We start from the raw sequence: 26,607 nt of genomic DNA on the forward strand, positions 1-26,607 counted from the left end.
GCCATCATCAAAAAATCTAGAAACAATAAATGCTGGAGAGGGTGTGGAGAAAAGGGAACGCTCTTGCCCTGCTGGTGGGAATGTGAATTGGTTCAGGCACTATGGAGAGCAGTATGGAGGTTCCTTAAAAAACTGCAAATAGAACTACCATATGACCCAGCAATCCCACTACTGGGCATATACCCTGAGAAAACCAAAATTCAAAAAGAGTCATGTAACAAAATATTCATTGTAGCTCTATTTACAATAGTCTGGAGATGGAAACAACCTAAGAGCCCATCATTGGATGAATGGAAAAAGAAGATGTGGCACATATATACAATGGAATATTACTCAGTCATAAAAAGAAACAAAATTGAGCTATTTGTAATGAGGTGGATAGACCTAGAGTCTGTCATACAGAGTGAAGTTAGTCAGAAAGAGAAAGACAAATACCGTATGCTAACACATATATGTCGAATTTAAGAAAAAAAATGTCATGAAGAACCTAGGGGTAAGACAGGAATAAAGACACAGACGTACTGGAGAACGGACTTGAGGATATGGGGAGGGGGAAGGGTGAGCTGTGACAGAGAGAGAGGCATAGACATATATACACTACCAAACATAAGGTAGATAGCTAGTGGGAAGCAGCCGCATAGCACAGGAATATCAGCTCGGTGCTCTGTGACCGCCTGGAGGGGTGGGATAGGGAGGGTGGGAGGGAGGGAGACGCAAGAGCGAAGAGATATGGGAACATATGTATATGTTATATGCATAACTGATTCACTTTGTTATAAAGCAGAAACTAACACACCATTGTAAAGCAATTATACCCCAATAAAGATGTTAAAAAAAAAATTTTCACGCAAAGTAAAGGAGCTGTTACAGTGGAGGATTACTGGACTGAATGTCAATATTATGACATAGTATGAGTGTGTTTGGTAATTGCAATCATTGTTGCTTTTGTTGTAGTCATCCATTTACAATGCTTGTTGTCAGTTTATTTATCTCTTGTAAAAATAAAATACTGTGTGTGTGTGTGTGTGTGTGTGTGTGTGAAAAAAGAAAAAGAAGAAAAAGAAAAACAAATTATACTGGAGTACAAAGCTCACTTGTAAAGAGGTTATTTGGTACATACAGATTAACACCTTTTGTTTGCTTTTATAAATAAAAAATAAGCAATATGCTATTTTTTTTTTACTATCCTAGCTTTTCTATAGATAAACTATTACAATCAAATTCTGTTTAGTTTTTTGACAGCCTCCATTTTACAATTTAGTTCCTATATTTTCTACCTGGTTGTCCTTTCAGAACATGTCATGGGAAGTTTCACTACACCTACTGACACACATTGCTTTCTGACTTCCACAATTAATCCTGAAATTATCACATTTTCATTTCCAGAAAGTCTGAAATATTTTTCATTGAAATTTCATAGAAATCGAGCTATAGAGCTATAGAACTCAATTTGCAATGGATTACTAAAAAAAGAGGTAGCATATTATATGGACAACCATAAAAACCGAGACAAGACAGTAATAACCTAGCTTCTCAAAAACCCACTTGCATCACCAGATCATTAGGGACAAGCACTTCTGAGGCATGGGGTGGGGGGATTAGCACTTCACTGCTGCAAGTGTGAAATGCCGGTTTCTATAATCATCTTTATGTCTCTCAAGTGAGACAGAAACTTCCATCTCACTTATGGATTTTAGAGCAAAAAGGATCAGAAACATTCCTTTTGGCCCATATCCTTTTGTGTCTTTTTCCTTCTCCTGACATTCTCTTATTACTTCAGAATTCTTATTTTTTCCAAAAAGAAAAGAGAATAGGTTGAATTTTTATCCCTTTGAAATGCCTCACTGGACCCCTTAAAAAATCACTTAACTGAAGTGAATTTTCACTTATTTTTAAATTTCTCAGTCCCTAAGGAGTGCCATATTCTTTAAGTTACTTTAGTTAGGATTTTACATTTTAGCTTTGCCTAGAGTTGGAATTTCAGATGGCTTAAAGGCAATTTCAATTTTTTAAAAATAGTGGCCTATGAGGTATGCTTAGCCTTTTGAAAGAGAGATGCTTTTCAAAGAAATGCCCCCAAATTTTCACATGCCTATAGACTTACACAATTTCATAGAGGCTTTCTAAGAAAATTTAATTTAATAAGGGTTTCCACCATAATGGTCTCACCTAGACACTCTGCCATTTAAACTTCCACAGGGGCTTGATATTTACAGAAACTTCTGAATCGTGACAACCTTGTGTATCTGTTTGAAGCTTTTTTTTTTTTTTTTTTTTGCAGTACGCGGGCCTCTCACTGTTGTGGCCTCTCCCGTTGCGGAGCACAGGCTCCGGACGCGCAGGCTCAGCGGCCATGGCTCATGGGCCCAGCCGCTCCACGGCATGTGGGATCTTCCCGGACTGGGGCACGAACCCATGTCCCCTGCATTGGCAGTCAGACTCTCAACCACTGTGCCACCAGGGAAGCCCTGAAGCTCATTTTTATATGCTAGGTTTTACTAAGCAGAGTATAATAAAAGGGCTACTTAAGGTTTTTTGAAAATTTAGAACAAAATATTGTTCCATCACCTATGTCTTAAGTGGAAACACTAAGGCAGGATTTCTCCACCCCAGGCATTATTCACATTTGGGCTGGACCCTCCCCTGTCGGGGGCTGTGCTTTGCTGTGTAGGAAGTTTAGCCGCATCCCTCGCCTCAACCCACTAGATCTGAATAGCACCCCTCTCTTGCCCTCCCCACCTGCCACTACTCCTGACAACCAAAAAATATCTCCAGACATAGCCAAACGCCCCTGGGAGGCAAAATGAGCCTAGGTGAGAAGTGCTGCTCTAAGGCATGCTATTTTGTGCATCTTCAAGATTCTACACTAAGCCTCAATCTTTACTTTTACAGAGAAGGCATATAATGTAAGATGAAAACAAGTAGGACCAAAACATTCTGGCAGGGAAAAATATTCTAAAATATAACCAAGCCGAGATTGTAATTATAAATCAGTCACTTTCTGGGCAGCAAGGTCTGATTTCAGCTGAACCTCAGCTAATTTCAAAGTCATTTCTCTGTAAAGGGCACCACTCACTTTTAGGTTCATCCCCAACTTTTGCTTCTTTTCTCTCTGAAGTTCTTTTCTGTAGGCATGGATGCTTTCCTCTATGTCTGATAAAGCAGCCACATCACCACTAGTCTTTTCTTTGCTTGCTTCACAACTCTGCACCAAGTTGCTTTCAACCTTAACTAAGGCAGAAGAAAAAGAACCAAGGATAACCAATTCCTTCTCCAAAGCTAATCCCAAATGACCAATTAGGAAATCCTCACTTCCTAATTTTAGATATTTGAAGAAACTGTTTATAGGGAGAACACTGCTGAGATTATGAAGGCACTGGAACAAAACTGTTTGATTCCTGGAATAAAAAACCAAACACAGTATTACACAACTTAGGACAGTGAAAAATGGTCATGTACAACATACTGTAGTAATCAATTAATATTCATTTCTAAACTCTCTAGTAATCATCAGAACCAATAATGCATTCATGTGGTCACTGACATAATTCAAACTGTAGCAATCAAATACGGTCAGCCCCGTGGTTGGTTGAATTGCAGATGTGGAACCCATGGGTATGGAGGGCGGACCATACTACGCCGTCCTCTAGGACTCGAGCATCCGTGGATTTTTGTGTCCACTGGGGTCCTGGAACCAATCCTCCATGGATACAGAGGAACAGCCGTATACATATCCTAAACCAACTCAGTTAGTATTAATCAGGTTGCTTCCTGATTAAAGTTCTTTTTCTGAGTAATAAGATCAAAATTATATTTTTAAAACTTCACTGTGGGGGAGCAGTAAGGGGAAATCTTAAAGTCATTATTAGGCCCTAATCAACCCCACCAAAAAGCCAAAAACAAACATAAAATCAAAACGGCTTCAGTTTCTAAATGAGACCACCTGTTCATTCACGTTGTACCAGGCGATGACCTGGACATGTCCCACAGTGGTATAGAACACTACCACGGGGATCCCTGTTGGCACGCACACACACGCACGCACACACACACACACACACACACGCACGCAGGTGCGCGCGCACACACACACACACACACACACACACACACGCACTTCCCTGGACCAATTCCAATTTGATGTGCATTACCTGGAATAGACTATTAAAATCCCTTCAAATGGTGTTCTTTGTTTCCAGTTGAAGAGTGTCCCATAGAAGCTTCCTGGCCTTTTGCAAAAGCAAATTTCTGGAAATTCTTTGATAACTTCACATTCCATGTGTTCTAAGAGCCATACCTTCATTGAAGTCAGAGCATAGCTGGGTGATATGATTTGAAAACAAGCTCTCTGCCAGGCCGCGAGAAGCGCAAAGAGATCTTCCATGTGTTCTATGGCAAAAACATGTCACAAGTGCTGTCATTAAACTCTGCCCATTATCACATAAAGGGAGTTCTTAAAATTTTCTCATTCTATTAGGTATATGATTAAAAAGGACCCACAAAAATTACCTATAGGTTTCTTCTTTGGAAATGTCAGCAGGTATTTCCCACTTGAAAGATCTTCTAGACTTAAAGCAATTCTGCCACACTGAACATAACGAGTTGCAGAACGGTTACCATTCTCTCTCTCTCTAATTTGTAGCAGCACAATGCAACAAAAATTACCGAATGCTAAAAGTGGCGAAAGAGATGTTACAGCAGTAATCATCTGCACATACTCTTTCTCAGATGGTTGTACAAAAACAACGCTTTCCTCTTTCTCTTCCTCTTCCTCACTATCAACACTCAACTTGATTTTTTTTACCTCTGATCCTATTTCATATGGCACTGAGCCTGGTACTGGGGAAGATTTCCTACTCAACTTGATCACCCTACTTTGACACTTAATGAGCAGAAAGCTGGAGTTAGGGGCTTGATCCATTGACAGCGATAAAGTCACATGATTCAGGGACCTGTAAAAAATACAGAGTAAAAGCTCATTCTTTAAAATCAAACAGATGATTAAATGCCATACAAACAACAACCAAAAAGTTTTATTCTCTGCTTTCCTAGGAAACATCATTTCAAATGTAAAATATATCAGAAAATTAAGTGTAAAAGCCAAACACATTTTTTTTTTTTTTCCGGTACGCGGGCCTCTCACTGTTGTGGCCTCTCCCGTTGCGGAGCACAGGCTCCGGACGCGCAGGCTCAGCGGCCATGGCTCACGGGCCCAGCCGCTCCGCGGCATGTGGGATCTTCCCGGACCGGGGCACGAACCTGTGTCCCCTGCATCGGCAGGCGGACTCTCAACCACTGCGCCACCAGGGAAGCCCAAACACATTTTTAAAGATTCTGTAATAGCACTTCTCTTGAAATAGGAAAGCAAAGACATTATAAATATGCTGGACTTAAGGAAGTAATTTTTTTAGGAGAAAGGAAAGGTAAAGTAATGCCTGTATTTTATTTTTGAGGTAGATTTTTCTCCTTTCCTCTTAAACAAGAAAAAAAAAACTACTAAGTTTTTAAAAGAGTCGATTTTGGTAGTTATTTAGAATGAAATACCTCCATGCACTATATTTCTGTTGGACAGTGCTGTTGTAGAGCATCAAGATAATGTTATCATGTTAGAATTTACTTACACCTTCAAAGAAGATGTGGTTTTCACTCCAACAACCAAGCTATCTTCTATTACACGATACCATATCTTCTCTACTAGCTGTTCTGAATCTTGAAAATTATCTGATAACTTTTCATCAAAGGTACAGACAGGATTTTCTTCTTCACCACAAAGAGTGGCAAGACATTCCTTATGGAAAAATGTTTAAATAACTGATTACAAAAAAAAAAAACAACAAAAAAACCTGCCAAATGTATCAAAACTAAAAAAAATAATATAAACCAGCTTTTGGCTGGGCCTTATGGCTTACATATTTAAAAATAAATTATCATCAATAATATATTATAGATTATACATAATTCACTAAAATAAAACTTATAAAACATATAATTAACCATCTACTTGGATTAAGAAGCATGGCCTGACTGTAAACAGGGCTCTGGGTACCCAACACAGAGCCAGCAGGGATGTAAACCTGGAGTCCATTTTGAAAAATAATCTCACAATATGTGCTCAAGGCATGCTGAGAACAATCCAATCTTTATTTTAGCAGTGACTAACTCTAAACTGTAACTGGAAACTTTTGTATGAATAACAGTGATTAAACTATCTTAGGACAGCTGATCGATTATTGCTAAAATTTTCTTCTTTTATTTTTCCTTATTTAAAAAAAATTCTAGTAGAGTTGATGCCAAAATTTTCTTCTTAAAGACCAGGCCACTCACTTATTTCCGCACACATATGGATTTATAATAGAAATGGAAATAGGAGGAGGAGTAATGATAATAATAATACACAACACTTACTGAATGCTTGCTATATGTTAGGCACTGTTCTGAACGCCATTCATGCGTCAATTTGTTTAATCATCACAATAACTCTAGTACCCTAGGTCGGTAGTATTATTATCTACATTTTCCAGATAAGGAAACTTGAGGCACAGGGAGGTTAGGTACCTCCCCCGGTCACCCAGTTAGCAAGAGTCAGAGCTGGAATCTGAACCAGAGGCAACTGCTTCCAGAGCCCATGTTGCACATTAACCATTACTCTATACTGCCCCTCTATGTGGTAATTACTGAAAAAAGATATGGGCACTTACATTATAGTGAATGAAACATGTTCCTAGGAATCTGACACTTCTGCCAGTAGCTGTGAGATTTGAGGCAGGCTGTTCACCTGAAACCCGCAGAAATTTTTATTACCTGCCAGAATTGCTCTTAAAGTTAACAATGTAAAGGGCCCAAAACAGTGCCTTGCACGCAGTGGCTTCAATGCACTAATTTGTAACATTTCTTCCCCTTTTCTAACACCGGCAAAATCACCGGGGTCAAGTGGGGAAGGGAAATGGGAAGACTTTGAACAGTGACTTTCTACAAGGACTCGCATGAGGTTTCCCAGGAGATGAGAACAGTAATACAGAAATGCAAGACGGTGTGCTTTTGTTTTTTACGTTAATGGAATCATATTTTGGGGCAAAATGATCATATGGCTAAGACCAAAATACAGACACAAGGCAAAGAGCATTACAAGAACAGTAAATCTTAAAGGGAGTCAAAGCAAGGCACTAAAGTGATTTGAGGGAAGAAAATGCAACTTCAAGTGTATCTATGTCCAGCTTTTCTTGATTTATCTGTAACTCTGCTATGCTATCTTTCTCTGTAGGGAACGAATGTGCATAAATCCTATTTTTTATGAAGTCAAAGCAGTTTTTGCTCACTTTCTATATTACTATACTGGCACAAGTAACTGCAAGGTACCTGAAGAGGTTCTTATGATGGTCAACCACAAGGGAAACTAGAGTAAAATTATAAAAAGCAGATATGAGGACTAGAAGAGCATAGCAATTTAGGGACATTAAGTAGAGGAATAAATATCCTTAGAAATGAACCATGCAACAGACTAAAAGAATAATTATATTAATGATGAAATTATGTCACCATTAATACAAGGTAAAATAATACTCAGTATATTGTTTAAGAAGTCAGAAAACATATACAATTGCCCCTTGAACAAAAGGAGTTTGAACTGCGCAGGTCCACTTATATGTGGATTTTCTTCAATAGTAGATACTACAGTACTACTTGATCGCCAGTTGCTTGAATCTGCAGATGGGGAACCAGGGACACAGATGGCCCACAGTAAAGTTACTTGTGGATTTTCACTGCGTGTAGGGTCGGCGCCCCTGACCCCCATGTTGTTCAAGGGTTAACTGTAATTCACTTAGGAGTAATTTCTATTCAAACTATACAAAAAAAACAGTTTAATATTTAAACCTTGTTTAAACAAAAGGACTTGTTCCCCGAGGTTCCTGATAACTGAGATTTTAATATCCTACAGAACAATTTGCAAATTGGTAAAATATTGGCTTTTTAACCAAATAGTTTTCAATGTCATAAAAGCCCACCATTACAGAATCCCTGCCACTTTGCTTCTTGATCCATTGTGCAGCATTTTCTAATATATTCCAATATTCTAATTTAAAGAACTCTTCAATAGCTTATAGGTTTTCAATTCATAAAATGATAAAACGGTCACATGATCAAGTTTACCTCCTCTGCACTTGATGTACTATCATCTTTCCCTTGAAACAGGTTCATTAAAGCCTTGTAAGATTTTGAAATAACTTTTTCCTTAAGCAAGAGATGCTGCTGTAATTCCTGAACAGAAACCAAACCAACCTGTAGAGTATAAAGAAAAATCATTGCCAGAGACATAAGTTCAAATGAAACCGAACGTACCAATAATTCAGTAAGTATTTTCTCCAAATTTGCTTATTAATTCATTTTTCTATAGACAAGTAAAGAATACGTGTCAGAGCAAAACTATTTACAAATTTTGAGTCTCTAATTACAAAGGAAAATAAACACAGCAAATAATTATAATAGTTTACATATCAAATTGAGAGAATGCCAATGTATTTGCATCTGTTTCACTAGTGAGTTAAGTAATGAATCAATATGAATAAGTCCAATCAATATTAATAAAAAGCAAGGCCTACCAACACTCCTACTCCAACAAGAAAACTGTTTTGCTTGTTGAAATAATTTCTGCTTCAAAAAGCAAGACGTATCATTATGAACAGAAATGCTTACCTTTGATTTGATACTGCCTGAAATCCTCTGTTCATATGACCTTTACAGCAAAATTTTAACGGTAACATGTAACTGTCACACGTTAATTGTTGTGCAAATAAACTCAGCGCTCGGGTCCAGTCTTAACTATCGGGGGGTAAAAACTGGCTCTGAACTGGGCATACAGCAAACCGTTCCTTTTATTATACTAGATAAATAGATTTCAGCACTAAGGATGAAACATTCATGAAATATATTTTACTCCTGAAAATTTAAAAAGAGTCGCGTCACTGAACATTTAGAAGCTGCTTCATTTCAGGTGGATATCTGAGACTGTTTAAGTATTAATTCAGCTTTTAATATAACATGTTCTTCTAGACTAAAAAAAACAAGATGCAGCCTGTATTTGCCTTTCTTTTAAATTACATTTTAAGGCAGATAAATTCTTTTTCCTTTTATCAATGAATAGAAGTTGGAGAGTAAAGACTGAATTCTATCTTCCCTCGGTGCACAAAGCACGTCAAGTGTCTACCTAACGTTTTAAAACTTCATCTGTTAGCCTACCTCCGAGAGCTCCACGTCATTCACGTCCCATCATTCATTGGCCGAGTAACTCACGACTGTGAGGCCGTGAGATGTACCTGTCTGGGGTGGAGAGCCAAGTGTGAGGCTGCTGGAGGGGCAGGGAGTGGAAGAGAAGGCTATACGGGCAGAATGACAATGAGGGCACCCTCAGAAATTATCCGTGGTCTCTCTTCCCTACTCTCTTCAACATGACCCCCACTCCAGGAATAAATCGTGTGTCACTAGACTTCTTAAATATTCTATGTTGTTACAAGTTTTGTTATAAAATTATGAAAATAAGCCCATGATAACAAATTTAAACAACATAAAAAGATATCTCACCTTCCCTTCCTAGACCCTCAATCCCATTTGCACAGCCAAAAGATTGCTTACCTTTCCAGAACTTTTCCATGTATATGTTAAGGTATGCTTTCATTCTCCTCCTCATAAACAAGACCTAACCCAAACCAAACAGAGGAGCACACTGCACTGCGTGACACCGAATGTTGCTTTCCTGTTCTTATTGTGATCTCTTTCATACGTGCAGAAGAGTTTGCAAGACAAAAAAGCAGTTCATAGACTAATGATGAAGTAGATACCCCTGGAATCACACCCAGGTCAAAAAAGCAGCACTTTAGGAGCAGCCCATGGGCCCTCCCCAATAGAGAATCTCTCTCTGCCGGAGGCAACACTACCCTGGCCTTTCAGGATAACTTCCTTGTTGATCTTCATCATTTTACCATCATCATATGAACTCCTAAAGAATATGTTTAGTCTGTGTGTGTGTTCTGCTTCTGAACTTTTATAAGTGGAATCGTTCTGTACGTAATCGCTTTTCTAGTCATCTATTTGTCGCTAGTAGCTGCAGCTCGTGCCTTTCACTGCTCTGTAGCATCCCATCGGCTCACTACACCAGTTCCCCTCTCCTTCCTCCCGCTGATGGACAGCTGGGTTATGCCCAGCTGTGGAGCACTACAAACAATGCTGCTGTGAACATTCCTGTACCTAGGCACAAGTGTCTCCAAGGTCCTGGCCTCTCCTTATCCCTTCCAACAAGTGGCTGGAAAATAAAATGCATAGGGGAGAGAACAGTGAGCCGAACTCTAGCTGTAGCTCTGCAAGCCACCTCACATTTCTGGCTCTCCATCTGCTTCCTTGTATGCAAAATGGCGGAGAGGGTAGATTTGTTCATCTCTAAAAGGCCTTCCAGCGCTTAGAAATGTTTTGAGCCACATTGAGAGCTAGTGGTAACATGTGGATACTTGAAACAACATGGACGCTCAGCTATTTCTCGTACGTCCCTGCCTTCCCTCTCCGTTTCTTTCATATTTTCCTTCTTTGTCTCTGTTGATACCTTCTAGATAATTTTCTTAACAGTCTAGTTTGCTTATTTGCTCCACATCTGAGTCAACTGTTAAACTCATCTGTTTTTTTAAATTTCAATTTATTTTTAGTTTATAGAAATGGTTATTTTCTGTGAATAATTAATCATGATGCCTTGTTTCTTCATGTGCTTAGTTATTCTGTAGGTGGCTCATTTTCTTTAAAAAATTACTTGTGAGATTCAGAAGAGACCTAGGATAAATGTGTATTCCTAGAGAGCATTTTATGTTGCTTCTGCCAGGTGACTAGGGCACTCTTGCTTTATGTTAAATACAAATGCTCCCAGGGCAATAGTAGCATCAGTGTTCTGCTTGCCTCCCTGGGTTCCAGCCTTTAGAGTTTGGCCTGCTAATTTATTCTTATATTTTCAGCTTTTTGAAGCTTTTAAGAATATATTAAAAACATATTTCATCTATCATTTTAAGTTGTTTTTATCATCAGAGTTGATCCAAATAAATTAAATGACATATTACCAGAAGTAGAATTTCTAAAAGTCATGCTTTCATAAATTAAATTATTTTGGCATCATTTAACAATCAGTATAAAGAGGTACCTTAATCTTTCTGACAGCTGCACACTATTCCATGGTTCGGTTATATCATATTTACCATACTCCTAATGATGGATATTTAGATTTTGATTGAACTTTGTTTATTAATACTACTTAAACGTTCCTGTAAAATCAGCTTTGCTTACATGTATAAGTATATGTTTAGAACAGATTTCTAGAAGTGAAACTGCAAGAGTAAAAAGATATGTGCAATTCACATTTTAATAGCTATAACAAGTTTCCTTCTGAGGAGGTTGGACCACTTTACATACTCAACAATACTGTTTTAGGGCTTCCCTGGTGGTGCAGTGGTTGAGAGTCCGCCTGCCGATGCAGGGGACACGGGTTCGTGCCCTGGTCCGGGAATATCCCACATGCCATGGTGCGGCTGGGCCCGTGAGCCATGGCCGCTGAGCCTGTGCGTCCGGAGCCTGTGCTCCGCAACAGGAGAGGCCACAACAGTGAGAGGCCCACATACCGCAAAAAAAAAAAACAAAACTCAATACTGTTTTAGAATAATGCCTATTTATATTAAGAAAATTAATCCTTTGTCAAATATGTTCCAATTCCTTTTTATATAATTTGCCTTTTTATTTATTTTACTTTGTTTGGAGCAAAGAAGTTTTTAATGTAATCAACCTCTTCCTTTATGGTTCTATGTCCATTATGTTTTATTTATCTACTGTTTACATTCACATCTAATATGTGTTCACTAAGCATTTACTGAATTCACTTTAATATTAAAATACTTGCAAAAAAAACTTTTAAAGGGCCTGCAAAGTACAAATATTTACTATCTGGCCCTTCACCAAAAAAGTTTGCCAGGGATAAAGGAAAAAGATAAATGACAACACAAGGAAACAGACAAATCAGAAAGGAGGGACAACTGGCCTGGCCTCCTCATTAGTGTCACTTTTTTCAAAACGGGGAGAGGGCATAATTCTAGATGAAAAGACCAATGAGACATATAATAATCAAGTGCAAGTGTAAACTGATTGGATCCTGAAAAAAGCAGCCATATAAAAACATTTTTGTGGCAATTGAAGCCATTTGAATATGGACTGAATAGTAAATAAGATTAAGAGATTATTATACTAACTTTCTAAGTGAATAATGGTATCGGGGTTACATAGGAGAATGTCTTTATTTTTAGGAGATTCCTGCTAAAACACATAGGAGTGAAGTATTAGAAGATTTGCAACTTTCAAATGGTTGTGCAAAAACGTACAAATACATGTACATACGCACAAGCAGAAACAGATGAGGCAAACGTGATTTTTTATAAAGTAACAATAGTTGAATCTACATGGGGACTAGAGATAATCACTGTTTTATTCTATGAATTTTCTGTATATTGGAAAATTTTTATGAATGAAAAAAGGCAGGTTACATAAGAACAGGCATCCTATAATCACATTTCCATGTAAACTTGTATATATTCATTAAAAACATCAACAAGAATATGCAAGTCAAAGTGTTAAAATTGGTTATATCACAGTAGTGGAATCATAGGTAATTGTGAGTATCTCTTGAATATTTCTTGGCATAGTCTGAGTATTTTACAGGGAATGTGTGTTACCTTCGTACATTTGGAAAAAAATCAAAAACTTTTAGAGAGCTTTGTATGGAAAACTTGAAGATAAACTGATCATGTTTAGAACATGTCATGATTCATCATATTTGCTGCTCCTTTAAAAGAGTTATGGTATGCTGATCCTAAAAACTGGGAAGAATGTGTTTTCAAAAGTCAGTCTCTATTTTATCTTATAAGGCTTATTAAATTTACATAATCTTACGACAAAAAGGTATCATGTTTAGATGACACATTTATAAGTAATGTCATAATAGCTTTTACAGAGGTACCAAAAAAGGAAATAGATCCTTTTAAATATAGGTTTCCTCACTACCCAAAAGTAGAGCATGCCTATGAAACCTTTTGAAAGCCATTATGAAATGATGTAAAGCAAAGAAGCAATTACCTTAGGACACATCTTGCTAAGGGATGCACAAAATAAATGGGAGATAAAGCACGGGTGCTCACAGACACAGGTCAAAGCTATGGCAGCTGGATGCTGAGATGCCGAACTCAGTCCCCAGGAAGGAGCTTGGCGGGGTTACTCTCGCTTCTCGGGACGCGAGGTATAACGGCTCGTCACAAAACAAACGCTGAACGCTATTTTCGCTTTCGCCTTTTTTCATAAAAGCGAAAGTCCTCTTTGGATTTCTTTCGGTTAGCAAAAACAGGTGCTAACGCAGGTCTTTCGTAAAAGCAAAGTGGCATAAAGCAAAGTGGCATAAGGCGAACTTTCAAAAAGCAGGGGATACCTGTACCATATTTTTCCCTCCCAATCACTCAGTTTCTCATACTTTAAGGACCTTTCTTTCAATGTTCTTTCCTTCATTTAGAACAGCACTAATCCAAAAAAGCAAAAGCAGAAAGCAAAGACACTAACTTTCAATCTTCTTTCCAGAGGTGGAACCACCAAATAATTCTCTTTGCCGTCAAATAAGTCATCTTCATTGTAATCCAATGATTCACTCTAATAAATAAAACAATACACTAAAACTGAAATTTTGAAAGAAACTGAAAATTCTTAAGATTAACAAAATACAATTAAAGTTTATCCAAAAGGCAGTGTGCCACAATACACATTGTTATATAAAAGACAAGATACATATTTTCCCCCTCATCTTCTCATAACTAGAAAAAAACTTATTATTTCCACCCACCTAACATTTGTATACTGCTTCAAAAAGTATCAGCTTGGGCTTCCCTGGTGGCGCAGTGGTTGAGAGTCCGCCTGCCAATGCAGGGGACACGGGTTCGTGCCCCGGTCCGGGAAAATCCCACATGCCGCGGAGCGGCTGGGCCCGTGAGCCATGGCCACTGAGCCTGCGCGTCCGGAGCCTGTGCTCCGCAACGGGAGAGGCCACAGCAGTGAGAGGCCCGTGTACCGCAAAAAAAAAAAAAAAAAAGTATCAGCTTACTAGGCTTTTATAAAATCCCATAACTAGAGAAAATACGAATTATCCTCATTTTACTAATGGAAAAAGAAAACAGAAAAAAAAACCCCCTGAGGCTCAGAGATGTTTTATATAGATCTGAAACTTCCAGAGTATTATTTTCCTTATGCTCAAAATCTTAAGATATTATGAACTGTTACTTCTTTTAGTAAAGCAGTTTCGCTTTATTTTGTTCCTTAATTAATCCAATATTATCATGTTTATTGGTATAAAATGTGCTTTTCAGAAGCAACGATAGTTAATTTACAGTATTATTGTCACTTGAGTGAATACCAGATATACTATATTCCAAATTTATAACAAAAACACCTACACTAATATGTATAAAATAGATAACTAATAAGAACCTGCTGTATAAAAATAAATATTTTTAAAAAGTCAATTTGTATAACATTTGTTGAAAGAAGAGTCAATGTACTATTTAAAAGATTCAATGTATGTATTTTTAAAGTTCTAAAAGCTTACTTTAAGTATGAAATCAAAAATATTTAAAGGGTAAGTCAAAAGCTTTAAAGTGCTCAAATTTTCTAAAATATTCTTAAGTAATGCATAAAAAGTAAACAGAACTTACTGAATAGTTTAAGTTGTCCAGGTCTGTTATTTTAAAGGAACTGAGGCAATCTGAATTCAAGGGGTCCTTAAAAAGTAGCAGTACTTGTTCAGTTCCAGTTCCAAGAAAGTCATCTATCAGTACTGAGCTAACTTTCTCCCACTTAGCAGCAACCTGAAAGAGAGTGTTAAAGAAGGAATAGAGAAAGAAAAAAATCAGATGTGAAGTAAGCTAAATCCTTTTGTTGCACGTAGCTCTAATTTGTCATCTTCAGTCTTACAAACAAGCCATGAAAATGGTAGGGTAAACACTGAAAACTAAACTAAAATAAAGATATTGGGAGATGAGAAGACGTAAGCAGTCATCAATTTATAAATAGCAAGGTACTGACATTTCTTTATCAACATTTGTCCAGGGACTGTCACGTTCCTGATTTCTATATTAAAATTTTATAATTTATAAATTCTAACACTTCTCATGACTAACTCTAGTGAAGATTCTTTCTCTAACCGGTTAATTTAAGGATGACCCTCACTCCCATAAGCCTTAGTGGATATGTATTTATGATCAAACCAATTAAACAAGGAATTCAGTGGCATTAGGTAACTAGACGGTACTAGCAAACACTTTAAGAGCTCTCAAAGCAGAATAACGTTTAAGAGTCCATATAAAATTAATTAATACCCTAAACTCTGGTAGGACAGAACAGTCATTATGAGGGGCACAGAAGGGGAGGGATCCTAATAGTAGGGCACCTAGAATCATCCTAGCCTAATGAAATGATTTCTTAGGTTTATACAAGAATGTGAGACCCCAAGTTTAAAACAGAAGACAACTTCTTAAAGATCCATAAAGCTGAAAGCTTCCAGATTGGTTCCCTAGAAAACTAACACCATGGGGATCAGAAATCCCTTCTCCCTCAGGCAGAAAAGCTGAAACTCCCACTTAGAATCCCGCATGGATACATCATCCTCTAGGTGGAGGGTAGCCTGCATTACAGCAAGAACATAAGACTCTCAATCTATATAATGAAATATCAATCTTTCCCCTATAAGGTTAATTCCAAAGCAGTGATTTTTCACTCATGCAGGGAGAAAGATGTAAACTCATATCCTCCCTTCCTCCCACTGCCCCACCATGAATAGCAGGGACTATAATGAACCATGTGAAGAGACACTGGTAATAAGAATGTGCTCAGCACGCAAACACCATAGAGCTGTGCACGCATGCATGCACACACACGCCTGCAATCTCTAGCTCTAGAATAGCGTCATCCAAAAGAAATATACGTGAACCACAAATGCAAGGCACATATATAACTTTAAATTTTCCAGTAGCCAATAAAAGAAAGTTCTCTAGTAGCAGTAAAAAGGTGAAACTTATTTTATTTAATCTATCTAAAATATTATTTCAATTCAATATAATCAATAAAAATTATTAAAGAGATATTTTATTTCCATTTTTTACTAAGCCTTTGAAATCTGGTGTGTATTTGACAGGGACAGCACGTTCTAATTCACACCAGCCACATTTCAAATGTTGAATCACCACCTGTGGCTAGTGGCTACCATATAAGACATCGCACCTCTAGAATATATTAGCCTCTTTCTATCTACAACACACCACTATCTGTTTCACATATACCTGACGATGATCTCAATTTTGAAATGCCTGCTACATAGATACTTGTCAAAACTTGCAGAGACAATTTCTTAGTTGTGGCATGTGGTATCTTTAGTTGCAGCATGCGGGATCTAGTTCCCTGACCAGGGATCCAACCCGGACCCCTCGCATTGGGAGCACGGAGTCTTACCCACTGGACCACCAGGGAAGTCCTGTGATAGAAAATTTAATTGAGCTTCTAATTAAATGGACAGGGCACATCAAGTAAGGCAGTATCTGCTTTTTTTCCCAAAGCAGCACAGGAACTTAAAAGATTGTATAATGTATTAAAAAAAACTACTTTGGAAGATCTTAAACTATAAACACTTCATATCACATAAATGAATGTGCTGATAAACATCTTAAGCCAGGAGGACGCAATGTTAACAAAACACCAGGGTCAGAGAAATATTATCGGAGACGCACAGTTACAATCCTCCAACTTCCTTTTCATTTTCTGCATCTTTTTACTTGTTATTGAATGCTCAATACCAGTGAGTATTTTAAAGCAATTTCCCAACCTTACATTAAAAGACATGACTACATGTAGATAAAATGTGAATGCTTGCTCAAAGGACAACTCTGAGTTTCAAAATGTAACATTCTCTAAGCAATGGTTTTTAGAAAAATTAACCCATCACTTTTCTCTGGAGAACAATTATTTGTCTCTAAAGGGACAATGATAGATTTCAAGGAATTCCTCTAGATTTCATTTTAACTTTAAAACAATAACGACCAACTTCTAAAAAGCTCAACAACTGGGCTTCCCTGGTGGCACAGTGGTTGGGAGTCCGCCTGCCGATGCAGGGGACACGGGTTCGTGCCCTGGTCCGGGAAGATCCCACATGCCGCGGAGCGGCTGGGCCCGTGAGCCATGGCCGCTGAGCCTGAGCGTCCGGAGCCTGTGCTCCGCAACGGGAGGGGCCACAACAGTGAGAGGCCGGCATACCGCAAAAAAAATAAATAGATAAAAATAAAAAAAGCTCAACAACTGATTTGAGTTTTCTAGAAAGGTTTATGATCTTATTCTAAGTAAAAATACAAAGCCAATTATTACCAACTTATGAAAATTAAAAAGTTATAGTAAAAGACAAATAAATAGATAATAATTGTAGTTATGTATTTATGTATTCCCCAAAACTCAAGGGTTTTGTGACTCAAAATCGCAAGGCAAAATCCTTATCAAGTAATATTCAGATAATTTTAAGAAAAAGGACTGATGTAACATATATGATTTTCTTTTTAGTGCAGCACTAAAAATTGATTTGGATAATAAGACTCCAGGATGAACCCTATGAAGCACAGGGATGCTTAGTAGGTCTAAGACTATGCCAACTGAATGATTAAAAGTACCATACCTGGGGCTTCCCTGGTGGCGCAGTGGTTGAGAATCTGCCTGCTAATGCAGGCAACACGGGTTCGAGCCCTGGTCTGGGAGGATCCCACATGCCGCGGAGCAACTAGGCCCGTGAGCCACAACTACTGAGCCTGCGCGTCTGGAGCCTGTGCTCCGCAACAAGAGAGGCCGCGATAGTGAGAGGCCTGCGCACCGCGATGAAGAGTGGCCCCCGCTTGCCACAACTAGAGAAAGCCCTCGCACAGAAATGAAGACCCAACACAGCAAAAATAAATAAATTAATTAATAAACTCCTACCCCCAACATCTTCTTTAAAAAAAAAAAGGTACCATACCTGAAAGTTCTTTTCCCAAACAGCACAAGCATCACTGGCCCTAAAGGATATGACGAAAAGGAGGTCTCCTCCACCTGAATCCATAAGTTGAACTGCACAAGGATCTCCAAATGGAAGCTGGCACACACTTTTAGGAGTCCCATCTTGGAATGAAATCAGCTGATTCTTTTGAGTAAGAGCAATCAGCGACATTCTTAACCGGTTGTTGACAATCTCAGTTGCACAGACATGCACACATGTTATCACACCGGTATAAACAGGAGGGATAATGTATGTATCACTTATTACTTCTTCCCTTTCGAGCGAGTATACACAAAATTGAGTATTCCAAGTTGCATAATCTGATTTTGAAGGCTGTGGGGTACATCCTTCCTCAGATAAGTTACATCTCTTTCGTCCTAACAAAACCATACCTACATTTTCAATCTCTCCTGCCCACTCAATAGAGGAAAACTTAATGGACATAGTAACAACTTTGCCAGTTTGGGAAGAGATATAAAAGAATGTTTGGACATGTCTCCATAAAACTAAAGGGCCATTAAGGACCCTTATGCTGTCCTTCAACTCACAGTGTAGGCTAAAACTCAAACGCTTTTCAAATTTATTGGTACTGTGAAGAAATAGTAGAAAATATCTGAAAATGTTACTCTTTTTAATGCTCTGTATCATAATATAAGGCAGATTAATTCCAGTTCTGAAATCTGAAACACAGTCGCAACCCATAATTCTTAAATGAGAGTATTCTTCTTTTATGCTGAAGAATCCAGTGGATTTCTGAACAAATACTCCTGTTCCTCTGTCAAATACCATTCTTCGGACATGTAACACAGTTGTTTTTGTAGGCCCTTCATCTACAAAATTTCCTTTAGACAAACGAAAAACAAGGACTTCTCCATTATAACAGAAGAGCCTTTCTTGTTCATTAGATGACATTGCTTGTTTGCTAGTAAAGCCACAGTATCAAGTCCAATTTTCAAATGTAAATCGATTCCAGTTGATGCTTCTAAACCTAAAAATGAAATGAGGGAAACTGCCATCCAGTAGGCAGAGCTGAAAAGAAAACACATGTTTTTGTTAGAGAACCATCACATAGGTAACTATAAACTTTGACATTTTTAAGCTTTTTATGCTATTTTAACAATGTCACACTTATCAAAAAACTGTATCCCAAATGTTATTTCTGTACAGCCGTTAAAAAACACAGTTTGCAAAGAATGCAAATAACCACACCACAAAAGATAACCGAATGTGTTAACAGCATCTATTAAAAGGTGTGGGTGCTCTATTATAAGGAACTGCACACGTTCTCTCTGGCTCAGGGAATTTCTTAAGGGTTCTACTTCTGTCTCTCAAACCTACCAACCTAATCTGGTTTCTCCCTGTCGGCCTTAGTCCCTCTACAATGACAACTCAGTCAGTCAAGGATTCAAATTAGAGCACTCCCACAGACCAGGCGCTTGGGTTCCTGCTTCCCTGAGAAAGGAGTTCGAATGGACTCGATGGCCAAAATGAAAGCCCAGAAAGAAAAACAGGAGATGCTGTAACATGGCTTTAAAAAAATCTCCATAAGCGTAACAGAAATAAATCTTAAATCTTACTTTGCAAAAACAGTGCAGTTTTACACCCTAAGGAAGTCACTATCCTCATTCAAAGTAGAAGAAAATAGAGATTATGGAGGATCTATAAAATAGAGGATTCTCTATAAAACAGAGGATTAAAATAGAGTATCATTATTATAATGAACACAAGAATTAAATAATAGCTATCAATTATTCACGCTTATTATATGCCAGGTACAATACATGCATTATTTCACTTAAGGCTCACAACTACTCTTTTAAAGTAAGTATTCTTATTATCCCATCTTATAAACAAGAAAACCGTAGTCTAACAAAGGTCAGAAAATTCTTCCAAGCTTACAAAGTTAATCAGCAATGGCACTAGATTTGGAAGAGGGGCCCAATGCCTCCTGAACCTACACTTTTAACCACTGCACTGTCCTGGCACACATACCCTTACTCTGAACACTGGTTAAGAAAGGCAACTTGAGAGAATTAGTAAAGTAGAATACATAACAAAGGAACACCCCCTCCACTGAACACATGTAAGAAAACATGTAAGAAAAAGATGTTGATGTCTCTTTATCCAGTGGCTATATATGCTGAGTCACTCCTGTAACAGTTACCAAATGCTTAGCATATGCTAAGAACCGTGCACGTTTAGAACACCCTCTGAATGTTGGGCCTGCCTTGTACTAGATGTGTGATCTATGGCAAGTTTCTTAACCCCTTTATGCCTCACATCCACATCTATGTAATGGGGTGTAGTAACAGTATCTACCCCACAAGGTGCTGGAATTAGCTAATATAACTCACTTGAAATAGAAGCTGGCACATAGAAAGTGCTAATAAAGGCTAGCTACTATCATTCTCATCATCATGGCTGGCTCTGGTTCATACAGTACCTAATCTTAGAAACATCAGAATAGTTGCATACTTAATGGTCTGTGAATGCTGAAATGTCTCCCGTCACTCACTATAAGTAACTCTAACTCATACTCTCTCTTTTCTCTTATTTGTGGATCACTTAAACCAGGAAAATAAAGTACTTTAGAAATAAATGAAAACGAGGTCATGTACAAGGAAGTAATATTGTTTTCCTCTTTCAAATGAGAAGCAAACTCCAAAGGCTTAGGTTTTGTTCTTTTAATATAAAAATCTACCAATAGTCCAATTAGAAAAAAAGTCACTGAACCATTAATCTATAAATTTAACTTAATATAGCCTGCATTTTATTGAAATGACTTGATTTAGAGGCAATTCTACTTAAAAGCAGACTAGATTAGTCAGCATCTACATTCGAATTGGAGATGCTGCACCTTATTGTCTAACTTCCAAATACATGTGGTTTTAAAATATGCTCACAGCAACTAAGCCCATGCGCCACAACTACTGAGCCTGCACTCTAGAGCCCACGTGCTGCGACTACTGAAGCCCACGCACCTAGAGCCCGTGCTCCGCAGCAAGAGAAGCCACCGCAATGAGAAGCTGGTGCACTGCAACAAAGCGTAGCCCCAGCTTGCCGCAACCAGAGAAAGCCCGCGCGCAGCAACGAAGACCCAATGCAGCCAAAAAAATAAAATAAAATATGCTCACAAATTTCTTTGAAATTCCTTCCATCAAGAAGGAACTCTCCTCCCCTTGAGTGAGGCCTGGTCATTATGACTCACTTCCAGCCAACAGAATACAGCAGAAGACTGGGTGACAGAGCATGGTGGTTTCCTCAGTGACCTGTTCCTTGGCTCACTTGCACTGGGGAAAGCCACCTGCCGTATCATTAAGACACTCGGGCAGCCCCGTGGAGATGTACACGTGGCAAGGAACTGTGGCTTCCTGCCAACAGCCAGCAAGGGACTGAGGCCTTTTGCCAAGAGCCATGTGAGTGAGCCTTCCAGGGATCCCATCTCCCAGCTCCAGTCAAGCTTTCCTGAGCAGACCCACCCCAGCTAAGCGGCTCCCAAATTCCTGGTCCTCAGAAATTTTAAGTTAATAAATGTTTGTTGTTTTATGCTGCTCAATTTGGGAGTAATTTGTTATGCAGCAACAGATAAATACATTCCTCTATGGCATTTGGGGTTTTTTTTTCAAATCAAATTGATGATATTGCTTTTGAGAATTTCAAGAAGTATTAGTGAAGTAACTAGAGATACTAGATCATAATACAAACTAGCAGAAGCCAAACAGTTTCCTGGCTTGTTGTTAAGCAATTCATGCGAAGATCTGGGACAACAGGTACCCCAGAGTAGTTTCAGCTTCATCAGTAAAGAAGATACATAGGGTAACCAAAGATGTGGCTTTTAATTACGAAACTACGTTTTACTTGAAAGGAAATACACATATTGGTTATATTACATCAAAATGTATGACTACTAATTTATTTCAAATTTCCCACAGACATCTCAGACCTCTTAGAAGACTTCTAAGAAAGTTTCCTTTTTTAGCACTAAATGATATATTCTTTTTTAGCATTATATATTATAAATATAAATTATATATTCTGAGGTAAAGATCTAAAAACTCATTGTCTTTTACTACCTACTCACTTCAAAAGGTGTTCAGATTTCTTAATACTAAAAACAACCAAAAATACCTTCTGTCCAGGAAAGGATTTTGTTATTTTAATATTAAATGTCACAACTAATGTGTCATCAACACAATGCTCTTGTTCACCAACACCCAAGTGTGACAGGAGTAAGGAGGATCTTAGTGGTAAGACCACTAAGTAAAAGGTCACAGAACCGCCCCCTTCAAAAATCTTTGGAGTATGTATTGTTGCACCTTCATAAAGTAATGAGTTAGGAAAATCAGGCCCCTTACATTCTATTCTTTTAATGCTATCACCAAGTTCCTTAACTGAGAAACTTCTTTCTTCCAACTCTCTGATCCAACTGCCACTATGATGATTCAGGCTTTCATCTCTCATTTAGGTTGCGATAAAAGCCCTTTAATCAGTCTTCCTTAATCTAGTCTCTCTCCCCTGCAATATATCCATTCATTTATGCTACCTCAGTTATTGTTCTAAAACACAAACTTGACTGGGTAACTGTCCCCTAATTTAAAAGCTTTGCATGCACTTACCGCCACTCCCCCGCACCCCCCAGATCTACGATCTATGATCCCTAAACTACTACCTGGAAAGACAGATGCGAAACAGTGTACTGACCGTATGAATGACATAGAGATAAAAGGGTGCAAGCCACTGCTAAATTATAATCCTATTATCCTATTATAATCCTAACCCAACATGCTTTTAGCATGAGCTCTAGGCAAAAAGCAAACTTCTCATGGACTTAGACTCAAATAGATTTAAAAAACATAACTGTTACATAAAAGGTCATTATTTTTTTATTTTTAAATACTACTGCAAAAACATGCACTTTTTAAGGTAAGTTATTCTAAATGGACCATCTTCAGGGTTAAAAATTAGAAACTATAATATATTTATAAATTTTTTCCTCAAACTTTCTGTAATCTCAAGGCTTACTGAATTCACATATCTGTGAATACCTGTTTTATTTTATACTATGCAACATCTTTTTTAAAAGTAAAAGTTCTGAGTATATGTACATAAGACAAACCTTTAAGGCTATGGAATAAGTGGTAATGTTCTTTTTTCAGATAGAAATAATCTGGAAACAAACCCAGGTTCAATTTAGAGGTTCTTAAACCAATATAAACAAGCCTTGATTAATCAAATCAGGACACCAGGCTTAGTATTCCAGCCTATTAGTCACTTGACTTTTTACTTGGTACTCTTATAACAGTGGCTGCAGAATAAAACAGGTAACTCAAACCAGTTAAGTTTTACCTCCTGTTTCAGCTCTGGAGGGGGGTGGTGGAGGGAAGGAGGGAGGGGAGATTTGGATGCAGATTATTTGTAAAATACTAGGTAGTTAATTTGAGCTTTTCCTGTTCTGTATTACCACACATCAAAGTTGACTGTATATATTTCACATACAAAATGGAAACAGATGTGTGAGTATACTAGAAAAACAATACATGCTAACCTAAATATAGTAGATGGGCAACGAATTATCACCCTTCTCTCCCAGCCTCCCACCAAATAAACAATGCTCCCATTCAATGCTAATAATAACATCTGGCATTATAAATTTCAGAACTCTTAAATAAACTACAAGTCTGGTTCAGGAAGATCCTAAAAGACACTATATTATCTGCAGGTGAAAGCTATAAAACTCTTAAGAAACCAATCCATAGATTGCGACCAATGGAAAGTGTCTTTGGAATTCTACCCTTGGAAAAAAGATAGAATTAAGACTCCCAACTAAAAACTTCACCTAATAATATTAAACATAAACGTATGAGCGTAATACCCATAGATATCATTTTTCCAACATATAGGACATTCTTTACCTAAGTAGATTAACTTGGCTACAGAATGGGCCCACTGTTAAAACTTTTTCTACCTATATACCTAGGTCATTTGTTGGGGCTTGCCCAGAATCAGTCTCCCCTTTCCCTTTCCCAACAACACTTAGTGTACCTGAAATGTAGATGAATGTGGGGGGATGGTGGTCCACTAAGAGAATCAGGAAAGATTAAATTAAAGGTTCTTGATACCATACTAAGGAATTCTAGCTTTCTCTAAGCAGTGATAAATCACTGAAAGATTTCAAAAATAGAAATCAGAGGGGCTTCCCTGGCGGCGCAGTGGTTGGGAGTCCGCCTGCCGATGCAGGGGACACGGGTTCGTGCCCCGGTCCGGGAAGATCCCACATGCCGCGGAGCGGCTGGGCCCGTGAGCCATGGCCGCTGAGCCTGCGCGTCCGGAGCCTGTGCTCCGCAACGGGTGATGCCACAACCGTGAGAGGCCCGCGTACCGCAAAAAAAAAAAAAAGAAATCACAGGATTGTACTTCTGAATAATAGAGATCCTGGTGACAGTGTTGTACTTCTGAATAATAAAGATCCTGGTGACAGTGCTGTACTTCTGAATAATAAAGATCCTGGTGACAGTGTTGTACTTCTGAATAATAAAGATCCTGGTGACAGTGTTGAAGATGGGGGAGTGAATTGAGATTGGAGGAGGAGCCATCAGTTAGGAAATCATTACAAGTATTTAATTAAAGGGAGACTTTGGGAGGCAATTTGGCAGTAAACAGAAATGCATATACCCAGCAATTTCATTTCTAGATATGAACCCAGAGAAATAATCCTACATAATAATGCACAAAGACATTGCTCTAGAATGTTCACTTTGCCGTTATTTGCAATTTTTTTTTTTTTGAAAAGCAAGAACTTCAATGACCACCAATAGGGGAATGAATACAGATGGAATATACTACAGTTAAAAGGAATGAATTAGATGTGTATCCTTGGGGCTAGACTTCAAAAGTCAAATGAAAAAAATTAAGTTGAAGAAAAATGTATACTGTAGTACATTATGTATCAAAATCAAAACACATAAAACAGCATGAAATATTTTGTTTACCTGCAATGGCTGTATTCCCTGACTGCTCTCTCTATGCCAGGCACTGTTCTAAGCACTTTGGACTAATTCATTCCTCATGACGTCCTTATGCTGTAGGCAGTATTATCCCATTCTACAGATGGGGAAACTGAGGCATGGAGTTTAAGGCCTACAGATAGGAAGTGATAGAGCCAGGATTCAAACCTAGGCAGCCTGGTCCAAAGCAAAAAAAGCAAAGGTGCAAAGATTCATGCCAAATCCCAATGACTACTGATTTTGGAGAAGAGGAATATCAGAGTAGGGGAGTGGAGCCAGAGAGAGGCTTTAGCCATATCTGAAACACTATTTCAAGGGCGTATTCAAATACTTTTTAAACAATGTTCATTTTTCCCCCATTAAAAACAAGTGAACATATAAACAAAGTTTGGAGCAAAAGAGTGTCCATCGTGGTTGACTATGGCTGGTGGGAATACGGGGACCGTTCTTACAACTTCTTGGTAGTCTTCTGTTGCGAAAACCAAAAATGTCTCCAGACATGGTCAAATGTCCCCCGGGGGGGCAAAATTGCCCCGGCTGAGCACTTCCTTAATTAATAAACCGTAAGACGCTTTACATCTTTTAACTCTATATACCTGTTTTAAAGATGTCAAAGATATATTCTCTGTTAAGTATTTCACCCTCCAAGTGAGAAAGATGCTGCAGAGGTGAAGAAAGTGTCAAGCGAAATAATCCTCGAATAGAGTAACCACTTGGAATAATCTAGTTATCCTTCCAGAGAAGGGTGGGCACAGGCCCCGGATAGCCCACTTCCTTCGCGCTCTTCCGCAATAAAGGGACTAGGGGAGCAAAACCCTGCGCCGCCGCCACCCCCTCGGCGAAGGCTGGGTCAGGGAACACGCCGCCGGCCCTACCTCAGCGTGTGAGGCTCTAGCACACCGCAGCCGCCACGTCCCCAACGTCGCAAAACCGCTCAGCGCCAGGAGGCTCCAAACCTCCCGCCCGCGCGCTGCATCTTGGGAGGCCCAGGCCGGAGGCTGCGTCCAGCGCAGAGAAGGCGGAGCCTGCCTAGCGGCCAGAACCGGGTTGCCAAGCGAGGCTGAGGAGGCGAGGCCTCCGGGGAATGTTGTGAAAGCGAATAGCAGGAGGAGCTAGTCAGGGCTGAGCTTGAAGAGGGAAGCGCCCGCGATCCGCCGGTTGGCGGGGGCGGGTCCGCAGTGCAGGAGACGTCGGGGGGCGGGGCCCGAACAAGAAGTGAATGGGAAGCCAGGTTGAGGGCCTGGTCCCGCCTCCATTCCCAGGCGGCCGCACCGGATTGGGCGGCGCGGCGGCGCTGCTGCCCGCCTTCCGTTGTCACGCGACCGCCTCCACCTCCCGCCCTTCCCTCTTTACCTCCGGGCCGGCTTGCCCCGTGATGAGATAGTCGGACCGCAGTCGTGGAAGTGGCGACGGCAACTGCAATCACGTCCACGACCGCGACCATGGCCGAGGTGAGGAGCCGACCGCACCGCTGCCGAGCCCCTCCAA

General features: G+C 39.1%; 2 protein-coding genes across 5 annotated transcripts in view; one reads left to right on the forward strand and one right to left on the reverse strand.

Moving 5' to 3' along the window:
* Window positions 1–849: 849 nt before the first annotated feature.
* Window positions 850–26,563, reverse strand: FANCB (FA complementation group B). Its single transcript, XM_049704940.1, has 10 exons — window positions 26,076–26,563; window positions 18,095–19,037; window positions 14,763–14,915; window positions 13,621–13,707; window positions 8,149–8,277; window positions 7,317–7,319; window positions 5,622–5,788; window positions 4,510–4,952; window positions 4,152–4,389; window positions 850–3,398 (listed from the first exon to the last, which is right to left on the reverse strand). Exons 1-10 carry the CDS (start codon window positions 26,561–26,563, stop codon window positions 2,984–2,986), a joined length of 3,066 nt encoding a protein of 1,021 aa, XP_049560897.1. The 3' UTR covers window positions 850–2,983.
* Window positions 26,420–26,607, forward strand: part of MOSPD2 (motile sperm domain containing 2) — a 60,423-nt gene continuing 60,235 nt past the window's right edge. For 3 of the 4 annotated variants that reach the window (XM_004269667.4, XM_012532953.3, XM_033427938.2), the window contains exon 1: window positions 26,420–26,570. In XM_004269667.4, coding sequence (XP_004269715.1) covers window positions 26,562–26,570 — 9 coding nt within the window. In that variant the 5' untranslated portion in view covers window positions 26,420–26,561. The remainder of the gene's footprint in view (window positions 26,571–26,607) is intronic. The other variant, XM_033427937.2, reaches the window with a different exon arrangement.

The sequence above is a fragment of the Orcinus orca genome, chromosome X (assembly GCF_937001465.1).
Source record: "Orcinus orca chromosome X, mOrcOrc1.1, whole genome shotgun sequence".
NCBI classification, from domain to species: Eukaryota; Metazoa; Chordata; class Mammalia; order Artiodactyla; family Delphinidae; genus Orcinus; species Orcinus orca.